At 37.6% G+C, this 19889-nt stretch overlaps 1 protein-coding gene across 7 annotated transcripts in view; it reads left to right on the top strand.

Moving 5' to 3' along the window:
• The window catches only part of ralgapa1 (Ral GTPase activating protein catalytic subunit alpha 1), an 83467-nt gene that overhangs the window by 25344 nt on the left and 38234 nt on the right, over window positions 1–19889 (top strand). For all 7 annotated transcript variants that reach the window (XM_086093933.1, XM_086093936.1, XM_086093934.1 and 4 more), the window contains 23 exons: window positions 1314–1438; window positions 1563–1797; window positions 2464–2631; window positions 2765–2935; window positions 3048–3241; window positions 3318–3416; window positions 3606–3761; window positions 3888–4016; window positions 5228–5353; window positions 6417–6475; window positions 6722–6830; window positions 8913–9023; window positions 9130–9198; window positions 9293–9430; window positions 9523–9706; window positions 9905–10023; window positions 10677–10796; window positions 11335–11953; window positions 12069–12184; window positions 13528–13652; window positions 15938–16009; window positions 16119–16242; window positions 18700–18855. In XM_086093933.1, coding sequence (XP_085950059.1) covers window positions 1314–1438; window positions 1563–1797; window positions 2464–2631; window positions 2765–2935; window positions 3048–3241; window positions 3318–3416; window positions 3606–3761; window positions 3888–4016; window positions 5228–5353; window positions 6417–6475; window positions 6722–6830; window positions 8913–9023; window positions 9130–9198; window positions 9293–9430; window positions 9523–9706; window positions 9905–10023; window positions 10677–10796; window positions 11335–11953; window positions 12069–12184; window positions 13528–13652; window positions 15938–16009; window positions 16119–16242; window positions 18700–18855 — 3524 coding nt within the window. The remainder of the gene's footprint in view (window positions 1–1313; window positions 1439–1562; window positions 1798–2463; window positions 2632–2764; window positions 2936–3047; window positions 3242–3317; window positions 3417–3605; window positions 3762–3887; window positions 4017–5227; window positions 5354–6416; window positions 6476–6721; window positions 6831–8912; window positions 9024–9129; window positions 9199–9292; window positions 9431–9522; window positions 9707–9904; window positions 10024–10676; window positions 10797–11334; window positions 11954–12068; window positions 12185–13527; window positions 13653–15937; window positions 16010–16118; window positions 16243–18699; window positions 18856–19889) is intronic.

Raw genomic sequence — 19889 nt, 5'->3', positions numbered from 1 at the left:
ACTCCTCCTGTTGGAGAAGAAGAGTTTATGAACCTCACATGTTCTGTTTGGTTTAGCACATTGTCTGGACCTTGTCTGCTGAAAGAAGTTTTTGGAACTGCTGTAGACAGCAGTGAATGGCTGGCAGTATTATTGTTTTTACTACAATGCCTTGTTATTGCTATCAAGGTGCTAAAAGTGAGGACATTTGAATAAATGTACACATTTATAACCAATGAAAGCATCAGGAAGTCAAGTTAATATTAACGTTAAGTTTGTTTGCTGGCTAATTGAATTTTCTCCCACGTAGTGAGATTCTGATTTCATTAAGTGACCTGATCTCCTGTTTATGTAGCAGATTATGTCTTGTGTTTAAAGGACTTGGTAGTTCAGGGGTGGACAAAGTAGGGTCCGTGGGCCACATGCACCCAACAGAGCATTTAAAATTTCAGGAGTCCTGAATTTTTGGGCACATTGATTTAGCTGCCTCCCAAAATTATTTAATTAGGATGTTTTCGTTTTTCCCCTCATAACCAGTTTTCATTTTATGCTTAATTGAATTATACTTGTACAATTGTTTAATAAAATAAATACAATGTTAAATTGCATGATTGTTAATTTTACTTTTAAAAATGTTACTGTTTAAAATCAATCATCCCTTTTTTTTTATTTAATGAACTAAATTCTGAATACACAGGACGTGGACTATCTGTGTGTTTTAAACATCAAATGTGGCTCCTCCCGTGTTTGTTATTATCTGCTGTCTTAAGTCTTGTTCGAATAAAAACGGTGGGTTAATGGGTTGAATATAATGTAGTCATTAGTATTTTCATATTACCATGCTTAATGGATTATTTTGCTATCATAAACTAAACTGTGTATCTATCATTGCATCTGCTAAAACCAAATGTATGCAGTTCTGCTGCCATTTATTTATTTTTTTGGTAGCGTCATAAAGTAATCTCGCTCCTATGCATGGTGATGTGTATTAACTGCATTGCTTCTCTGGTGGGATTGCTTGCTGTTTTTTTTTTTTTAACAATTAAGTCATTCACTTATTCAAGGGCTTCCCGTACATATACATTAGGGTTGTGCTGATATGCTAGTTTGCTTTCTGCATATTTTTTTAAGTGTAATGTCAATGTAACAATATCATTATTTTCCCTCCACAACACACCAGATATGTTACGGTGCTTTTATTACTGTGAAAGTCAATAGTAGCCACATCTTAGTCATTGTGTACACAGTGTTAATGTTAACTGAACAGTATGTGTGCCAGATAATCATGCCTCCTTGCTTTAATTAAAATTCTCTCTCTCTCTCTTTGTGTTTAGCCAACAAAGAGGAGGTGCTACAGAAGGCACGTCCAGTCTCCACTGATGTTGGAAACAGCAATCCTAATTTCTCTGATCTCATGGATGAGTTCATCCAGGAAAGACTTAGAGCGAAAGGAACAGTGGTCAGTACCCTCAAGTGCATACATAAATATCACATTTTTGGTTTAGTGCCTCTTAAAACACCTGTGTTTCCCCATGGGTGTTTATTTGCTTTAGTTCTCATGACTCTTTTCTCTCTATGTATAGGAGCGCCGTGGCAGCAGCCCAGGTAGTCTTGAAGTTCCACAGGATCTACCGGAGCTACTAGAGGCTGGCCAGAGTCCTGGATCTCGACCCTCAGATGACCTCAGACCAATTGATGATCCCGGGGTTCCTTCAGAGTGGACGTCTCCTGCCAGTGCCAGTGGCTCAGATGTTGTCAGTTCTGACAGCCAATCTGACTCATTTAATGCTTTTCAATATCCCACATGCAAGTTTGATAGTGAGTGAAATTATTTTTTGGTCATTATTTCAAGGAATTGGCAGTTATAAAGCATCTTACAGTTAAACTCAAAATTGAAGCTTCAAAATGTATATACTTGTTTGGCAATAATGAAAATGGTGGTGTTATATATTTTTCAATGTTAATGGGGAATTTAATTATGTAAATACTACAAAAAGTAGACCTCCAGCCTTCATTCTTCTGTGATCCTCAAGGGTGCTCACATTCTGAATGAGTGTTGAATCATTGACAGGTCAAGCTCATGTTTTAATTCATATTTTAGCTTGTTCATAAATCACATGCTAAACATAAGTTTAAAGTCATATATACACCTTAGTTTTTAGAGGTCACATCACAAGCATTATCCAGTAGTTGTGCCGGATTTCTGCTAAACTCCTTATTTTGAATGAAAATACATCCCAGGCATTTCCTTTTTGGGTTTCAAATTGATGGTGCTGTTGATTCTTTCAACACTCTTCTTGTTGTTATTTTAATATGTATAAACAAAGACACACCATATTTTTGGCATATTAATAGTTAAGTCTACTTTTTAAGGTGCCAAGTAGCTCTCTGTGCTCCTGACTTGCTGTCCTGGGGACATTACCTAACGTCAACAATTTTTTATTTTGTATACTCATGTAGATATTCCTCTTTCCCTTTGTATAGATTTTGCATTTAATTCGGAACCCTGTGGCGGTGGAGACCGAGGAAGCTCATTGGACCAGGACAGCCTGGGAGGTGGTGTTGCCTGTGATGAGCATGAAGTAGAAAGTTTGACTACACTTCATATTGACTCTGAGACCAGTAGCCTTAGCCACACAGTCACTGTCACTGGTTTGTACATTAAATGATGGTGATTCCTTTAATATATATGTGTTTAGATCGTAACTGTGCTATTATTTTACATCATTCTTTAAAGCACAGTTTCACATCATTGCATCTAAATATTGTGTTTTTTTATGTCAAGGATCTGAGAGTGCATCGCCCATGCATTCTCTGGGAGGCTCCCGTTCCCAGACGCCTTCCCCAGCTACACTGACAGCAGAGCACATTATTCGCACACACTCTCACTCACACACACACTTGCAGCTTGATCAAAAACTCCACAACTCAGTGCTGCAGACTCCTGATGATCTTGGTAATACTATACTAATACACCATTTAGGAAATACAGTAAATTGTTTTTCTTCATTTAGTTTTGCCAAATAGAAGTGTCATTGACGATTGATTGGCTTATTGATCAATTGTAGAAACCACTGAGTTCCCTGGTGAGGACTGTAGCGTAATGGCAGGTGGCTCCCTCACTGGCTGGCATGCAGATGTTGCGACAGTAATGTGGCGGAGAATGCTGGGTATCTTGGGAGATGTTAATAGCATCAAAGACCCGGAAATCCATGCTCAAGTGTTTGACTACCTGTGTGAACTGTGGCAAAACCTTGCCAAGGTGTGGAAAGAGACATTAAAGTCATATGATGCCTTGAAATGGCTCTACTCCTAAGTCAATTCTTCATTATTTTCAGATCAGAGATAATTTGGGCATTTCTCATGACAACCAGTCATCTCCCCCACCTCCTGTTCTGATCCCACCTCTTCGAATCCTCACTCCATGGCTATTTAAGGTAAGTAGGACTAAGAAGGCCCTTAATATCAATAACCAGTTGTAAATCTCTAAGAGTTTATTAAATTTAATCACTCAAGAAATAGACGTTATACAGTATATCGTAATCTGCTTTTGTGCGTTTGCATGTACAGTAGCTCATGCCTGTTCACAATTTATACACATTTAATTTCTGTGCGTTTTCACCCAGGCCACCATGCTGACTGAGCGTTACAAACAGGGAAAACTTCACGCCTATAAGCTGATCTGCAGGATTATAAAGAGACGGCAAGATGTGTCCCCAAACACAGACTTTCTGACTCACTTCTACAACATCATGCACCAAGGACTGATGCACCAAGACCAGGTACCTCAAACATTTTAATTGGCCCTGTTTGACATTAACATTTTGAAAGTAAAAGCAGCAACATCTAAAACTGCAAATTTGCTGTGACTATAGCTATATGCGTGTGATTTATTTTTCTCAATTTAGGACATTGTGAACACCATCATCAAGCACTGCAGTCCCAGGTTTTTCAGTATTGGTCTACCTGGAGCCACCATGTTGATTCTTGACTTTATCATCGCAGCTTCTAGAGTCACCTCTTGCTCATCATTGAATGTAATAAAACTGAAACTCACTTATACACAATGCAGTTTGACAAGCTAGTGTTGTACATTGCAGTACAGTGTTCCCTCACTTTTCGCTGGTGATACGTTCTTTCCGCAAAGTAGAGGTAGTAAAACAAAAAAATATTCTTCAATAACCTCTAATACTGTCCATTACCTTAATGACATACACATAAGCCATACTTGTAGGTGCCAGTGTGTACAAGTAACTGTTCAAAGAATAGCTCACCAGTGATGGAACACTGACTTGCTAAAGCCGGGTTCACACGGCAGCAGAATTAGTCCGATTTTAGCCCCCTAATATCTCGCCGCGCCGACATCCCAACGATAATCTTAACAGATAATCATGCTGTGTGGGGTTTATAAGGACCGATCTCGACAGCTCGGAAGGTCGTCCGGGCCGCTCAGATCTTAAATCGGGGATATCCAACATGTTGGATTGTTTTGTCCCGATATCGCATGTGGTGTGCCCCAAGGACAAACGAGTATGCAGCCGGTTGACAGTGACGTGCAGCTAATCAGAAAACGAGGCGGTGAGGAAGACGGTGGGGAAACCAAAATCAAAACAGTCATGACGCAACAGAAAGTCTGTGCTTGCGCTGATTACACTCCTTTAAACAACGCCTTTTCTTTGTGTTGCTTTTTTATGTTAAATTTAACAAACAAACTGCAATGTATTGCGACTGGTCCTCATGTTTTCTTTTACTTTGAAGTCAAGTTTAATCTCGAGAGGTTTTGCGAGGCTTCTCGTCTAACCAGGAAACATTCATGAATAAAATCAGTTTGTGTGTGATGTGTTGATTGTGCCGTGTGGCTGCACACCACACACAGTTAAAAACTGTTACTCCCGTGATTTTTTTTTCCGTCACGTGGCTCTCTCATAGTTTGGAAGTCGGCCGACAATTTTAAAATATTGCCGTGTGAACCAGGCTTTAGAAGAATTTAAATAATTTTGTCAACATTTTTATTTATTTATCATACATACACATTTCTTGATTTACCAAAATTCTATATTTTGTTTGAAAATGTAATAGATTGTATTGAATGAAAGAAAAAGCTGTTTTTGTTTAATAAAAAAACCCCCAAAAAAACGCAAAGTGTCAAAAAAATGTTAAAAAACAAAATACAAAAAATTGGACATTGGAAGTTTCCGCCCATCAGTGACGATATAGTATATATTACTTATGTCTTCCTCCTTTCTAGGCTCCAAGAGTAGAAGCCCAGATCCTTCTTGGATCCCTTGTGTGTTTTCCAAACTTCTATGGGGAGCTCCCTGCCCTTCACCCCACCACTGCTGATGTGGCACTTACAAAGTTCCCTGATGTCAAGGTAAACCAAGAACTCATCAGTAATGGTCAACAAAGTTGATTTATCAAAACAGTTCAGCAAAACTAAGTAGAAAGTGCAGGATCAAAACTTAACTTTGAAGCCAATCAAGGTCAGTGCCAGCACTCTACAAAGCATGTCCTCTCTCCACTGGTATAGATTAATGTCTCATCAGTCATTCTTGTGACAGTCAAAACAGCCAATGTCGTAATGTTGTTATTGTTGCTGTGTAAACAGTTATTGTCATGCACAGTTGCATCTCAGGCTTGCTCAGTGCTTCCAGACTAGGCAGAAACGTTTTGAATCACTAAGCAGCCATTACCTCTGAGGGACAGGAAGCATTTGTGCATATAATATTAATATCTCATGAAGTTGGTCTTAATAGCTGTTTTTTAATTTTGTTATAGAGACATAATCTGATCTTGATACTAATTGTAGGTTAAGTGCATTGTCCAGTAACCAGGAGATCACGGGTTTGAATCCCACTTCCGACTGTACATTGCAAATATATCCATGGCCATTATGCTAAGTGATATATATACATGTATACCATCTGACTATCATATCAGAAAATGCATTATAATTTCACTGAAAATATTAAATGCATGTTAGCTTTCAGCATCAGAAAATAAATTAAATATTATAATATAAATATAATATAATATAATATAAATAAAATATTTTTAAAATAAATACACCACTAGCCATGAATTTGAACAAGTCAAGTTAGGAGCATTTGCCTCCTACTACGGAGAACCTGGGTTCAAACCCCGCTTGGACCACATTTTAGTACATTTGATGGTTCATATCAGGAAATAAATTCTAATTTCGCTGAAATAATTAAATCCCACCTTAGACAGATTGCAGTTCAAGTTTTCTTTTTATTCATTTGTCATTTAACTGCAATTAGAAATGTGTAATTTTTACATAATTTATCTTTCAATTTACTTCATAAGCACATGCATTCAAATCTTAGCATTCAGCTATTCAGCATTCCCACGCAATTTCTGCTGAAATTGCACTTTGTCTAGTTACATACATGTTTCTCTCATGCTTTGTTTTTCAGGAGCACATTATCAAAACAATATTGACCTCTGCCAGGGACGAACCCTCTGCTCCTGCTAGGTAGATACTCACGTGCATGCATTTACTAATGCTAATTGGGTGTTAGCATGACCAGAAAAACAAGCATACAACAAGGTGCTGTGTGAAGTAGTGTGTTTCTAAAACATATCAGAAATAGATTTATTTTTATTGTTTCAAAAAGTAGAAATCACAGCACATATATGCTGTTATCTCACAGATATGCATTGGCAGATTTATGAAACAGAATCAGCTGATGATCAGTATGTTCCAATTTTCATCTGTTAGGTGTGTAGCTTTGTGCTGTCTGGGGATCTGGATATCTGAGGAGCTGTCTCATGGGACTCAACATCCACAAATTAATGATGCTCTTAACGTCATCTGTGTTACTCTAAAGGTCAGTCATCATTTGCTTTTTTTCTTTAACCATCAACTACAAATTTGGTTAAAAAAAATCAAGCCGTCTAAGTAAAAGGATTGCAAGCCAACTTTGTCATTAACAATCACCACATCATTATTGTGTCTATTCTATTTTCTTCTTTTAAGACACAACCACAATAGACTTTATTATTGAATAAAGAAACATTGAATTCATGAACGTTTGTGCTTTACAGAGTAATACTTTGGTGTAAAATTGTCATTTAATTAGTACTGTTCAGAAATCAATAGAATATAAATGAGGCAAAATTATATTAATACGTGTTTTTATCCTGCCAAAATGGTGTTGTTTACATTTGCCTGCAGTGCATTGTGTCAATGTCCAGAACTCTACAGACGGCAAAGGGCCATAGGAAAAATCCCATTATATTTCGGTGTAGATCTGGATAAATATGCAAGTTCAAGAATTTAGTTTTACCATTTATGTCATCAATGAAAGCCCGCAGAATAAAATTGTCACCACACACCTGTTCATCATCCTCTTAGAAGCAAAACTTTGTTTGCACATTAAAACAAGCAGATGAACAACATAAATATGGCAATCTTTTTTTACACTTTGGTTAACAATTTAACTTGGCAGAAGTTTCTGTCAATCAATCAGACTTTACTTATAGAGTGCTTTTCATACATAAAGCTTCACATTATTTAAATCACCCCACTACCATGTTTTCACCACATCTTACATTTTTATCTTGTGAAGAGAACAAAATCCAAATGCTCCGTAGTAATTTAAAAATATATATATATATTCATGAGATCAAAATGTTTTGCCCGAAAAAAAAGCATGTCTTTGTAAATTATTTGTAAAGCTGCTAAGGGCGTGAGCTCTTTTGATTGTTTACCGATCAAGTAATTGGATTTAAAGTGTGGAAGTGGGCTGCATATTGTAATGTATGAAAATCAAAGTGAAGGTCATTGAATTGCACCAAAGCTCTGGCTGCACATTGAACAGCTGGGTTGTCTGTGGATTTAACATGGCAGGCTGCAAGGAGCCAAGGTATGATGGAAAATGTTTCTGGAAAATATTTTTTGTGTTGGTTGGTGAAACTGCCTCAGTTGGTGTATAGAGACTAGACCATCTGAGACTAGTCTGTTTCAGGCCATTAGACTGGGAGGCCTGTGCATCAGAGAGACACTATCCAAATTGCACCCTGTCATCCATAGCCAAGTGGACTCAAACACACATAGACACACACACACATACCTTTTCCACCTTGGAATCCCTTGCTTATGTATCGGCAGCCAATAGTCTACCCGAGCCAGTGCTGCAGAACACACTCGCATTCACTTACTCCTGGGAGCAAACCCTGGACCGTCAATATGTTTGGTCCTTCTTCAGATAGGAGGCCCATCCAGGGGGGATGCTGCAAGCTGTGTTACAAACACACTTATGCTATCACACACACACATCTTGTCTACTCTTGCCTTCCCACCATCAGCCAGTCGGCCCAGCCGTGGGCTCTGTGACATGCACACACTATCACAGACAATCACACACACACACAAAGCTTGAGGGATTGTCATATTTCCATACAGTGTCACTTGCTTTATTTCTCATCCGCGTACATCCTTTGATCTGGAAGGATTTTTCTTTTGCAATGATAATCCGATTTAGAGCCTCTATATAAATTCTCTCCTTTGTCACTAATCGAAGTTTTCATCACAATATTTTGACTTCAGGCCTATTAACCTGAATACTATTCTTAATGTGAACCACACTCTAAAAACTGTTGGGTCAAAAATAACCCAATTATGGGTAAACAAAATAGACAGACACTTTAACTTGGGTCAATCTGACCCTACTTTGAGTCAAAAATTGGGCCATTTTGTACAAAATAACCCATAAAGTTGGGTCAAATTGACCCATAAAGTGGATCAGTCCATTTTTTATCCATAATTTGGTTAACTTTGACCCTGAACTATTTTCTCACTGACTGACTGACTTTAATGAATCATTTAGCATGAATTGAGTGTATTTTGTGTCCTAGTGGTCTAGTACTAAGATTATTTTGCTGACATGTACCTACGTGTTTCCTCCCAGTATCCCAATAAGAATGTTGCACTGGTGGCATCAGATGTCCTTCACCTTTTGATCAGTCATGTGGATCATCTTCAGAAATTTCCCGTTGACACTCCAAAGAAGATAGTAGAGGTGAGACCAATTGATTATCATTTACATTGCAAATTTCTTAAAGGCAATGTAATTTGTTCCTCTATCTGTATTGAATCCAAATTGCTCTGATTTTGTTCCTTCCTAGATTTTGATTGCCACCATAACACACTTGCTACCTAATACTGAGTCCTCGCCTCATGAGCTGGATAAGAGGGTAACATGAACACACACAGTGCACAGTATACAAACGTTTACATTTAATTGTTCATTTACCTTTGAGAGTAACCCAATGACCACATGTGCTGCAGCTGGTTGTGTCCCTCCTGTTGTGTCTGCTGGATTGGGTGATGGCTCTCCCTCCAAAGATTCTACTTCAACCTGTTCAAACGCGCAGCCCACCAGATAAGGACCAGCCGCCGAAGACACTGCTCAGCTGCATTTATAAAGTAGGTTTTTGGTTTATATGGTGTTACGCATCCTCAAAAACATTTTTATCAAAAGTCAAAGTTATGTGTGTGTTTTTTTCTTACAATTCCAGGTTTTGCATGGCTGTGTGTATGGAGCCCAATCGTTTAGCAGCCCCAAGTATTACCCACTGCAGCTGTCAGATCTGTCAAGTTCAGACTACGATCCGTTTTTGCCATTAGAGAGCCTTAGAGAACCGGAACCACTGCATAGCCCAGAGTCTGAGCGCTCCAGCAAACTCCAGCCTGTCACTGAAGGTATTTTATTCTGCTGCAGCTATGTATTTGTTTGAATAGTTATCGTTAGATTTAGTGACTCTTATCTTCATAAATTTATATTAACAGAAAAAAAAGCAATGTTGGTAACTTGTCCAACTGAGTATATTTTTTCCAAATCTTTCACTCTTTTTCAGGTCTGATCCTCATTTCTGTTTTTTTTTTGTCTTCTTTCTGTAGTCCGTAGTCGTATCCAACAGGGTCTGGTTTCCATTGCAGCCAGGACTGTTATCACCCACCTTGTCAACCATCTAGATCATTACCCAATGTCTGGAGGGCCCGCTACTCTCTCCAGCCAGGTACTGTTAATCAGCTAAGGTTTCTATCCTGACATTATTTTGTAAAATGAAAAAAGTGGGTGGGGGGAAGTGATGAGTATTCCAAGGGCCCATTAACGACAGGGGTCCTAGAAAATAGTGTAGTATTTTCAAATTGCGGCACACTGAGTGAGAGAGTGTTTGATTGGACTGTGATATTAATCGATTTCCTCGATTTACAGTGTTTGTCAGAACACTTCTTTTTTTTTGCTCCTTGCGTAGTTCAAAGTGTGTCTCAAGCTTCTGTGCACTGTTTGCGCTAACAATATAGCTGCAAACAGGAGAGCTAGTTTACAAAAGCACAGTCGGTGTTGCCAACATAGTGATTTAGTTGCTATATTTTGTGTATAACAAGCAAAAAATATTTGTGCAGATTTGGCTTTGACTCACCTATATGAGAAAGCTGGAGAGGGTGCTTATTTTTACATATGGACTAGTCATATTGCCAGTTCTAGTGCTAGGTGATGAAGTCACAAAGTATGTGACAATCACTTGTCAGCTGGGATAGGCTCCAGCACACCTGCAACGGAGTAAGGATAAGCAGTATAGAAAATGGATGGATGTTTGGAAATTTGTGGGGGGGAGTTTTGTTGCTGTTTTGTTTTTGTGACATTGTTTTTACTTTTTATTTCTAGGTGTGTGAAAACCAGGACAACCCATACTGTGAGAGTGCAGATCTTGGACCTGAACTCTTCCACTCACCAAATCTTCAGTTTCTGTCGTTAAATGGCTCTACGCTGCTTTCAGTGCTTCAGGTAACGTATTTTTATTAACTTTGATGACAAATGCACTCACACAGCACTCCTATTTAAAGTGATACTTGACTCATTGAGCCATTTTCAGCAGTAAAAAGTTAATATTTTAAAATTTATTTGATAACTTCATTATTTTTAATGTACAATAAATTATGTAGAATAGAATGAAATAGATGACATCACCTATGCTGAGGAAGTAGGTAATGACCAATCATGGCTCACCTGTTTTCTAGGTTTGTTCAGCAAACTGAGCCATGATTGGTCGTTACCTACTTCCTCAGCACAGGTGATGTCATCTTCACTTGACAGCAAGTGGAAAATTTTGTTTAAAAAAATACAAATTGTACATGAAAAATAATAAAGTTATTAAATTAATTCTGGACAAAATATTAACTTTTTACTGTTGAAAGTGGCTCAAGTATCCTTTTAATGAATCTGGCTGTGGTGTTGCAATAAACGACAAGGAAAATAGAGCAATTTTCCCAAGCATTTTTTTTTTCTGTTTTGTATTTAGTCTTAAAACCTCTGTATTTCCCAGATTCGTTCGGAGTCTGGTGTACCAGGAGGTGGAATGACAGCTGGTTTGTCCTCTGCTCCTGCTTGTGTTCGTGTTATTATTCGGGATGTAGCCGGAAAACACTCCTGGGACTCTGCTGTCCTCTATGGACCGCCACCATGCTCCCCAAGCAGCCCTGCACAAACAATATTGACACACATTCAATCGCCCCTTAGTGTGAATCTCCATCTACACACCCCAACCAAAAAGATCACAGAGGAGCGTAAAGAAGCCAGTCAAGAAGACCAGCACGAAGAGTTAGAGGAGGGAGCAAATTCGATAGAGGGTCAAAGTCCTGAGCTGGAGGGAGAGATGGATGAGGACAGAGAGGAGAGCAATGTTGCCCAAGAAGAAACTGTGCGACTACAAAGAGGTTGCGAGGAAGAGGAGAAGCTGGTGGAAGGGAACAACGAACACAACATGGGTGGGGAGGCGAATAGGGCAGAGGTGGGATTTGAGCAGCTTCTTGCGCCACCGCTGGCAAAACGGGTATGTCGGGAGGCGTTTCCAGCATGGGATACCCTGAGGGATGGAGATGATGCTCTGGATGAAATGCTGCAGTACCTCGGATACTCGAGTCCTGAGTGTCTACAGAGAGCGGGTACACAAAAACACACATTGAGCACTTTTCATTCAAACAAGAATAGAGCAAACACAAGTTAAAATGTACAGCTAATCTTTTTTTCTTTTTCTTTTTTACTAATTGTCCCTCACAGGAATGCCACTCAATATCCCAGTCCCACCACCAGCTTGTGTTTCAGAGAAGCAGGAGAATGATGTGATCAATGCCATCTTGAAGCAAAGCGCCGCAGAGCGAGAGTTTGTCCTTCATGTACGTTATCGTCACACAATCATGAAACGATTTGATCTCTTAGGGTTGGTTGGTTTGTTCTAATCGATTTTGTAAGACGGAGTAACGTATTGTATTAGAAAAACAATATTCTGTTACTGTTGAACGTTCTTCTTTAAATTCTGAACTGTTCCAATTCTATAAATGGATGCACATAAAAATGTGGGCGTGGTTTTCAAATGAGCACCAGAGGTTGCTTTTTGGTGCTTATTTTTTCCCCACCGACCTCATCATGGATTACTAAACTCATTCACTCTCAGCCATTTTCACTGAAGCAACCCCCTTCACTCCCGGCTGTTTTACTGGATTTCGACTGATTTTGCAAGGCCCACAGAATGTTGTGTTCTATTGCTATAAAAACATGGAACCAAAAGAAAGATTAGAGTCTCATTTTTTCATCAGGAAAAAGTAAATTTCTATCTGTTTCCATTTTGCAGCAATTAGCATTAGAATATAGCTAAATTTCATAATTATTCGCAAACCTGTTGAAAACACTGGGGAAAAGAGCTTGTTGCAACATGGCCCTGGTTTATCTCTTATACTCTGCTGCCACCTGCTGGCCGTTTTTTGTGATACCAATCATTCTTCAAGCATCACTCTTCAGTTCAAAGGCTTCATCAAAGCCTTCTGTATGCTCTAGCATTAAAAAAAAACATAAATACATCTTTGGGAGCATGGTATTATTTAAAATAGAACGTATTTATCTCTTTTGGGGAGCAAATGAGTTAAAGACTTAAGGAACGTGGGCAAGGTACGGCCCATGGGCCACATCCAGAGCCCGTCTATAGTCTCTGCACCCAAAATAAAAAAGTCTCGCCGAAAAGTATGCATTACTTTTATTTTGATGTGCACGTGTGTCATCAACAGTGTAAGCAAACAAAAGCAGTGACTTGTCTTCAGTGTTGCCAACTTATTGTCATTGTGTTGAGTGACTTCTCCGATCATTCTAGCTAATATTAAAAAAAGAAGAAAAAAATGACTAGCGCCAATGCCAACTGTGGTTCTTATGTTAGAATCAATCTTATTTCCTGCACAGTAAGAGGAATTTGCCCTGGTAATGAGCTGAAGATCTTCAGAATAGCAAATTATGGATTGTGTTTATAATGTCAGCACACTTTGAAAATATGGAATTGTAGACATGTTTTTGTGAATTTTAATGAAATAGGGATTTATCTGTAGATGTGTCATTTGAATGTAGCTGATTAGACTGAATAAACATTTTCTTTTTTTTTTCTATTTTTTAAATTCTCAGTTTAGATTTTTCAATTACAACATCATAGACCAGATTTTGATTTCTCACTTTTCTCCAATAATGTCTGTTTCAGAGAGGTGAGGAGTTAAACATGAGAGCAACGGAACAGCGTGAACCAGAGACTCAAACACCTCAGTCGGCCTTCTACTACTGCAGGCTACTAATCAACATACTGGGACTCAACTCCTGGGAAAAGAGGTGAGATCCCGAAAACCAATCGGTATCGGGGGCCAAAAAACGGTATCGGAACAACACTACTTTGAACATAGTTTTCTTTGTTTTACTTTTTAGTCTTGGGCTGTTTTATTGCTAATGTAGGATATGCAATATACAGTATAGGCTTTTTTTTTGTTTCTCGCTAAATTTACATGCGGCCAAAATTTTAAATAAAAAAATGTATCCTGTGCTAATTAGACACCATGCTTTTTTTCCCCTCCCCATTCAAGCGGCGCATCAATTTTTCTTCTCAGTGACTCCAGGCTTAACTACACAATGTTAAAGTATCAGTATAAATGTGTCTGGCCCACTAATGGATGCTCATTGCTCTTTATCCAGAGAATTACACCGTCTGCATTCAGCCAGCACAATAGACTTCTTAACGCTCGGTGTGTGCGTGCGCGCGTGTGTATTTGTGTAGGAGTGTTGTAATGAGCCTAGGAGGCCATTGATCAAAATCAACCCATCTGGAGCTAGAATAAAAGGTGGTGCTTGAAGATGAGAATGGTGAGGGTGAAAAACAAACCTGAAAACAGGATGCATAATACACTTGGAAATGGAACAAAAGAAAGAAATTGAGCTAAAATACGTGAGAAGCTTTAAAAACTGCACATACGGCAGGTTAAAACAAATTATATATGTAGATCATGTATGTTGTGTTTTCCATTCATCTCTCTCCATGTATTTAAATATGATATTACAGACTAATCGTGAGCTGCTGACAGTCTTTCCTCTATTCAGAGCCGTGGCAGTCTCTTTTTATGTTTTTCTCAATAATCCAAAGTGTGAATGGAGTTTTTGAGAGCACAGAATGAGGCCATTACCACATATCAGTTTAATAAAGAGCAAATTGCTGCCTCTTTGCTTCCTTTCTTTCTCATGTATTTCCCTTTTCTCACACTCTCTCGAAGAGAAATGAATGATGTGTCATTATGAGTCCATTTCAAGCATCATCTGCTTCAGTCCTAGTTTGAGATCAGTGCTGCTGAAATTGGTGGCTGGTCCTCGCAGGACATTTGAAACGATCCCTGGATCTATCAGGTTACATAAAAAAGCTTTTGTCTTGAATAAAAAGTAGTCTTTTTACATTTCGATCCTGAAAGTGGCGATAACACTAGTTACAACTTCTCCTGCTAAGAGTTGTTGCTATTAATAGTATAATGCAACAGTAGTAGTACCCTACAATTTAGTGTGCAATGTGGTTGTCTGGTTTTGTCACTTCAATAGGTTTTTCAACCCAATACAGGGTGGTTCAATTCCAGTTAGACTGTACTCTGCTTTCCCTGCAATGAATGGAACAAAGTAACAGTTAATGATTCAACAATATATTTCACCATGTTTGTGGAGTTTAACTTTAAAGGGGACATAAACCCCAGGATGTTTTCAAATGAACATATCTTTATCAGCTACTGTTTACTTAAATCTACTTAGGTATTTATTAGTGCTGTCAAAGTTAAAGCGTTAACTGATTAATTAATCACAAAAAAATCTCGCATTAATCATGAATTAACGCAGATTAATCGCACTATTAATTTTGACCATAAATTAGCCTTTAGCGTGACAGCGGATGGCTATGTTTAATGTAGCACAGGTTGTGTTTGAGCTATAAACATAATTACGTGCATTAAAGTAAAGTATTTAATAAATGTTTGCTCATCACATTTAAAATATTTGTTCATGTCAAAATATTCTGATTTTTTTTTTCCATTTTAAATTATGCAAGTAATTAACTGATTAGAAAAAAAGGAGGATGAGCGTGTGCAGTGGATCAAAAAATGTTGAAGACGTCATCATAACATTAAATGTCAAAATAATTAACACATAACCGGTACTCTTCAAATTTGGCGGGAAAAAAATACTGATAAAAGGCTTTTTTGTTAAGCAATTAATTGTGATTAATCAAAATTCTAAAACAACCTATAGAATTTACTCAATAAATGTAGGGTAACAATTTGCAACCACTTTATTTGGGTAAATATAAATTGTACAGTGTGGTTTGCTCAACATGTTAATTAATTATTCTGTTTAATTCTTATTCCACTTACGCAATATTTATCAGAGTTCTGTGATTTGACTAGTGCTGCAGATACAACGTACTGTACTCTTAAAATTTGGGGGGTTTTACGATCCCTTTAAAGACTCTAATTGCTTTTTGTTGGCTGGTCCCTATCAAGCCTCCAATAACAACCAGCAATGTGACACATCTGAGCCAGGTAGCAAAACCTACAACTAGGGTTAATTACTTTTTGTTACTTGTTTTTTCTCAGGAGTAACTTTCATTTATTGCGGAAGAATGAGAAGCTATTGAGAGAGTTGAAAAACCTGGACTCACGGCAGTGGTGAGATAATCAGCACGTTTTGTTTTTTGTACAATCAGCTTTTGTTTTCAATGCCCCCCCCCCCCCCCCCCCCAATTCAATATGTTTGTTCTCTTTTGCTATGTTCTAGCCGGGAGACACATAAAATAGCAGTTTTTTATGTAGCTGAAGGACAAGAGGACAAACACTCCATACTCACCAACACTGCAGGAAGCCAGGCATATGAAGACTTTGTTTCCGGACTGGGTTGGGAGGTATGAAAAATTGCTCTTTCTGCAAGGCTATTTATAATTAATTGTTCTCACTTAAAGTACTCCAACATGCACTTGATCACCGCATATAGTAACACTACCAAATCAATAATAAATTTCCCTTTTAATAAAGAGTTGTTGTTGTTTTTTTACTAAAGCTGGATTTACCCAGCAGATCCAATTGCCCAACGAACATTTAGATTCTGAGTTTACTGTGCGTTATTCACTGAAAGCGTTTGCTAAAGCAATAACAGTATTGATTTATTTATTATTTTTATATTTGGTGCCATTTGGTAGCAGCTTGGTCTCAAGGCAGTAATGTTGAAGTGAGTTGAGGAGTTTCATTTTGACAAATAATCCTTTGCTTTCTTGTTTATTTTTATTTGTTTTTTTTGTCAATACTCCAACATACAAAAAACAAAAAGCACATTATTGTCACATTATCCAATCACAGTGATGTCATCGCCCATCTGTGAAAAGTGTCCATTTCACCCATTTTTCTAGACATAAATCATCCTCAATTCTCAATCTGTGTGTCAATATCTCCATGTTCACGATATTGAACCAGTCATCTGGTGTCAATCCTGTATTGAGCTATTTCGTTATAATGGACTACTTGCCAGCATGACCTTAAAAACAAGTACTTATGATCCCTTAATACACAGATTCTCCTGATAAATATACCAAGTAGAGTACTACCCATGAAAACATTAAATTGTAGCCCCAAATCTTCACAATATTTTTCTGATGATGATGTGGCACTTTGTGTTGTAATCATACATGACCAGTCTCTGTGATATTTACTTCCCACCACTGCACCTTTTCCTTTCATTAAATCATGTTATAGTGTGGATATTATTTTAGTTAACCTTGATTTGTACACTCTAACAGGTTTTGAGGTGTACCTTTTGTTTTATTTTCCTTTCACAAGTAGTTTCTGAACTGTTAAGTAAAAGTCTTAGTTTTGCTGCAGTTATTGGAAAATCCTGCAAATTTTTTGTCTTTAATTTTGCAGTTTTACCTTTTGGGCTCTACTGTAATAATGTCATATTGAGACTATTAGGGATGAAGTGCTTATCATAGGCTATCCATCGCAGCAGGGAGATTACTCTTTTTTTTTTTTCCTCAATATATTTATTGAATTTTCCACAAATTTTATGCAAACAAAAACATGCAAAATACATTCTGCCAATTCATCATATACAAAGCATACTAACAAAACTAAACAAAAAAGAAACAAAAATAAATTTCAGATAAATAAAAACTATAAAATAAAATCTTCAGGGAGACCCAGGATCAAACAAACTGGATCCATTTCCAAATCTACATCAAGGGAGATTACTCTTAAATTTTTAAAGGTCACACCGACGATGTATTTATTTTTGTGTATCTCCATCTCACCATCTGCAGTAAGGCTTTGAATTTGCCTTCCATGAACAGCCTGCTCTAAGTTATTACATTTTGATATAACATTTGCATCACCTCAATATACTACTGCCCTCATTTGTGCAGAGATTCGAGAATGCCATACCCTCTCTGTTCTTTCTCAACTGTAATGTTTCAGATTAAACTGTTGGCTTTTGATAACCTACTCAATATTTGAGTTACGTTATTCCAGTGTCAAAATAATGAAGAGTCTGTCTGAATACAATTTCCAATAACTTTGTAAACCTTGATTAAAATTATCATACAGTTTTGTTTTATTAAGTTGTCCCCAACATAATTAATTTTTTTTTGTGTATTCCATTCAGTCTATTTAAATTGTCTGGCTTTGATTAGGTGATAAAATAAAACATTAGAATTTGTTTTTACATTAAGTTTAGCTTCTATCCAAAATACAAACCATACATTTCGTTAAGTCCTTCAAGAAACAGGACATTAACGGCAAAAAGTTCGATACCAACGATATCTGTTCTCCCATAAGCGCTGTCTAATTGTGCTGGGAGTTCAGTTAAGATTGTGAACAGAGAATTTTGGTCAAAAGCCTAACAATGTCTGTCCGTCCATTCCTTGAAGGATCTCCCAAGATGGCGACTTTGCCACGTTTACAATCCTTTATTGGGGAGGAGGGGTGACAATTACTCGTAGATTTTCGCTACCCAAGGCAGGGCTCTAATGGTTGACTGTACATTCACTAAGCACATGAAACAGCATTTTCCCTCGATACGTGGCTAATGTGCCATATTTTGGTCATGTTACTCTTTACGCTGCACTTGTGAGCAGAAGCCTAATTCAAAACTAATGATGTCCAATTTCATGTTTTTCTTTCTTTATGCTGCCATGTTGCACATATCAGAATTATGCCACTTGAGAGAAAAAAATAGAAATTGTGTCACTTGAACATGCAGAGTAAATCTGGCTGTAGTTAGATGTTTAACCTTTAAATGTCTAACATATCAATACAATGTTTATAGTACTACTGTACAATGTAGGTGCTTTGTTGAAATGTTTCTTCCTTAGGTGGACCTCACCAATCACTGTGGCTTCATGGGAGGACTTCAGAGGAACCGCAGTACTGGCCAGACCACACCTTACTATGCCACGTCTACAACAGAGGTCATCTACCATGTCTCAACACGAATGCCACATGACCAGGACCACAATCTCACCAAGAAGGTAACCAACACCTCATTATCTCTTTATCTTCAGTCAGGACATGGTAGTAGGGGAATCCATTAACAGTATGAAATTATTATATTTATTTCTTCCATGTGTCCTCCTACAGGTGTGAATTTTAAATTAAGTTCATGTCAGATGCCATTAAAGACCCTGTAAAATAAACTCAGTAGTTTTTGTCAATACATTATACATGTTTGAACATAATTTCTGAAATCATGTACAAACTACATCATTCCACGGCCTCCAGAAAGCCGTTTAGCCTGCGAGCTAGCTGGTGGTTAGTGCTTCTCATTGCATGGCGGAAAAGCCTGATGACTCACTGGGATATTTTCTAATAACTGGACGCTTTAAGAGGATGTATTTTCACGGCTAAAACATACACGGATATGTAGCCGAAAGAGCTGAGAGAAGAGCTTGGATTTTTACAATTTTGAACTCTTGTTTTATATACATAGCTTTTTTAAATTATTTTTTTTATTATTTATTTTATAAAACCATTCAAATTTAGCACGTTTGTTAACTCATTCACTCCCAGCCATTTTCACTGAAGCAACCCCCTTCACTCCTGGCTGTTTTACTGGATTTTGACTGATTTTGCAAAGCCCACAGAATATTGTTCTATTGCTATAAAAACATGGAACCTACCAAAAGAAAGATTAGAGTCTCTGCTTTCATCAGGAAAAAAGTAAATTTCTATCTGTTTCCGTTTTGCAGAAATTAGCATTAAAATATAGCTAAGCTTTATCATTATTCACAAATCTATTTAGAAAGAGCTTTTTTTCATCATTGCCCTGTTGATCTCTTTTACTTTGCTACCACCTCCTGGCCGTTTTTGTAATAACTACCATTTCTTCAACCGTTCGTTGCAGTTGAGAGACTGTATCAAAGCCTTCTGTATGCTCTAGCATAAAAAAACATTTTTAAAAAATGTACAAATATATACATATAAATTTGACACTTAAAACATTAAAAATAGAACATATTTATACGTTTTTGGGAGCAAATGAATGTCTTTGGTGTGTCAAATTTAT

This window comes from Leptonotus elevatus, chromosome 14 (assembly GCF_054856555.1).
Source record: "Leptonotus elevatus isolate MCC_2025b chromosome 14, RoL_Lele_1.0, whole genome shotgun sequence".
In the NCBI taxonomy this organism is placed as follows: Eukaryota; Metazoa; Chordata; class Actinopteri; order Syngnathiformes; family Syngnathidae; genus Leptonotus; species Leptonotus elevatus.
This window is presented reverse-complemented; position numbering and strand designations above follow the sequence as displayed.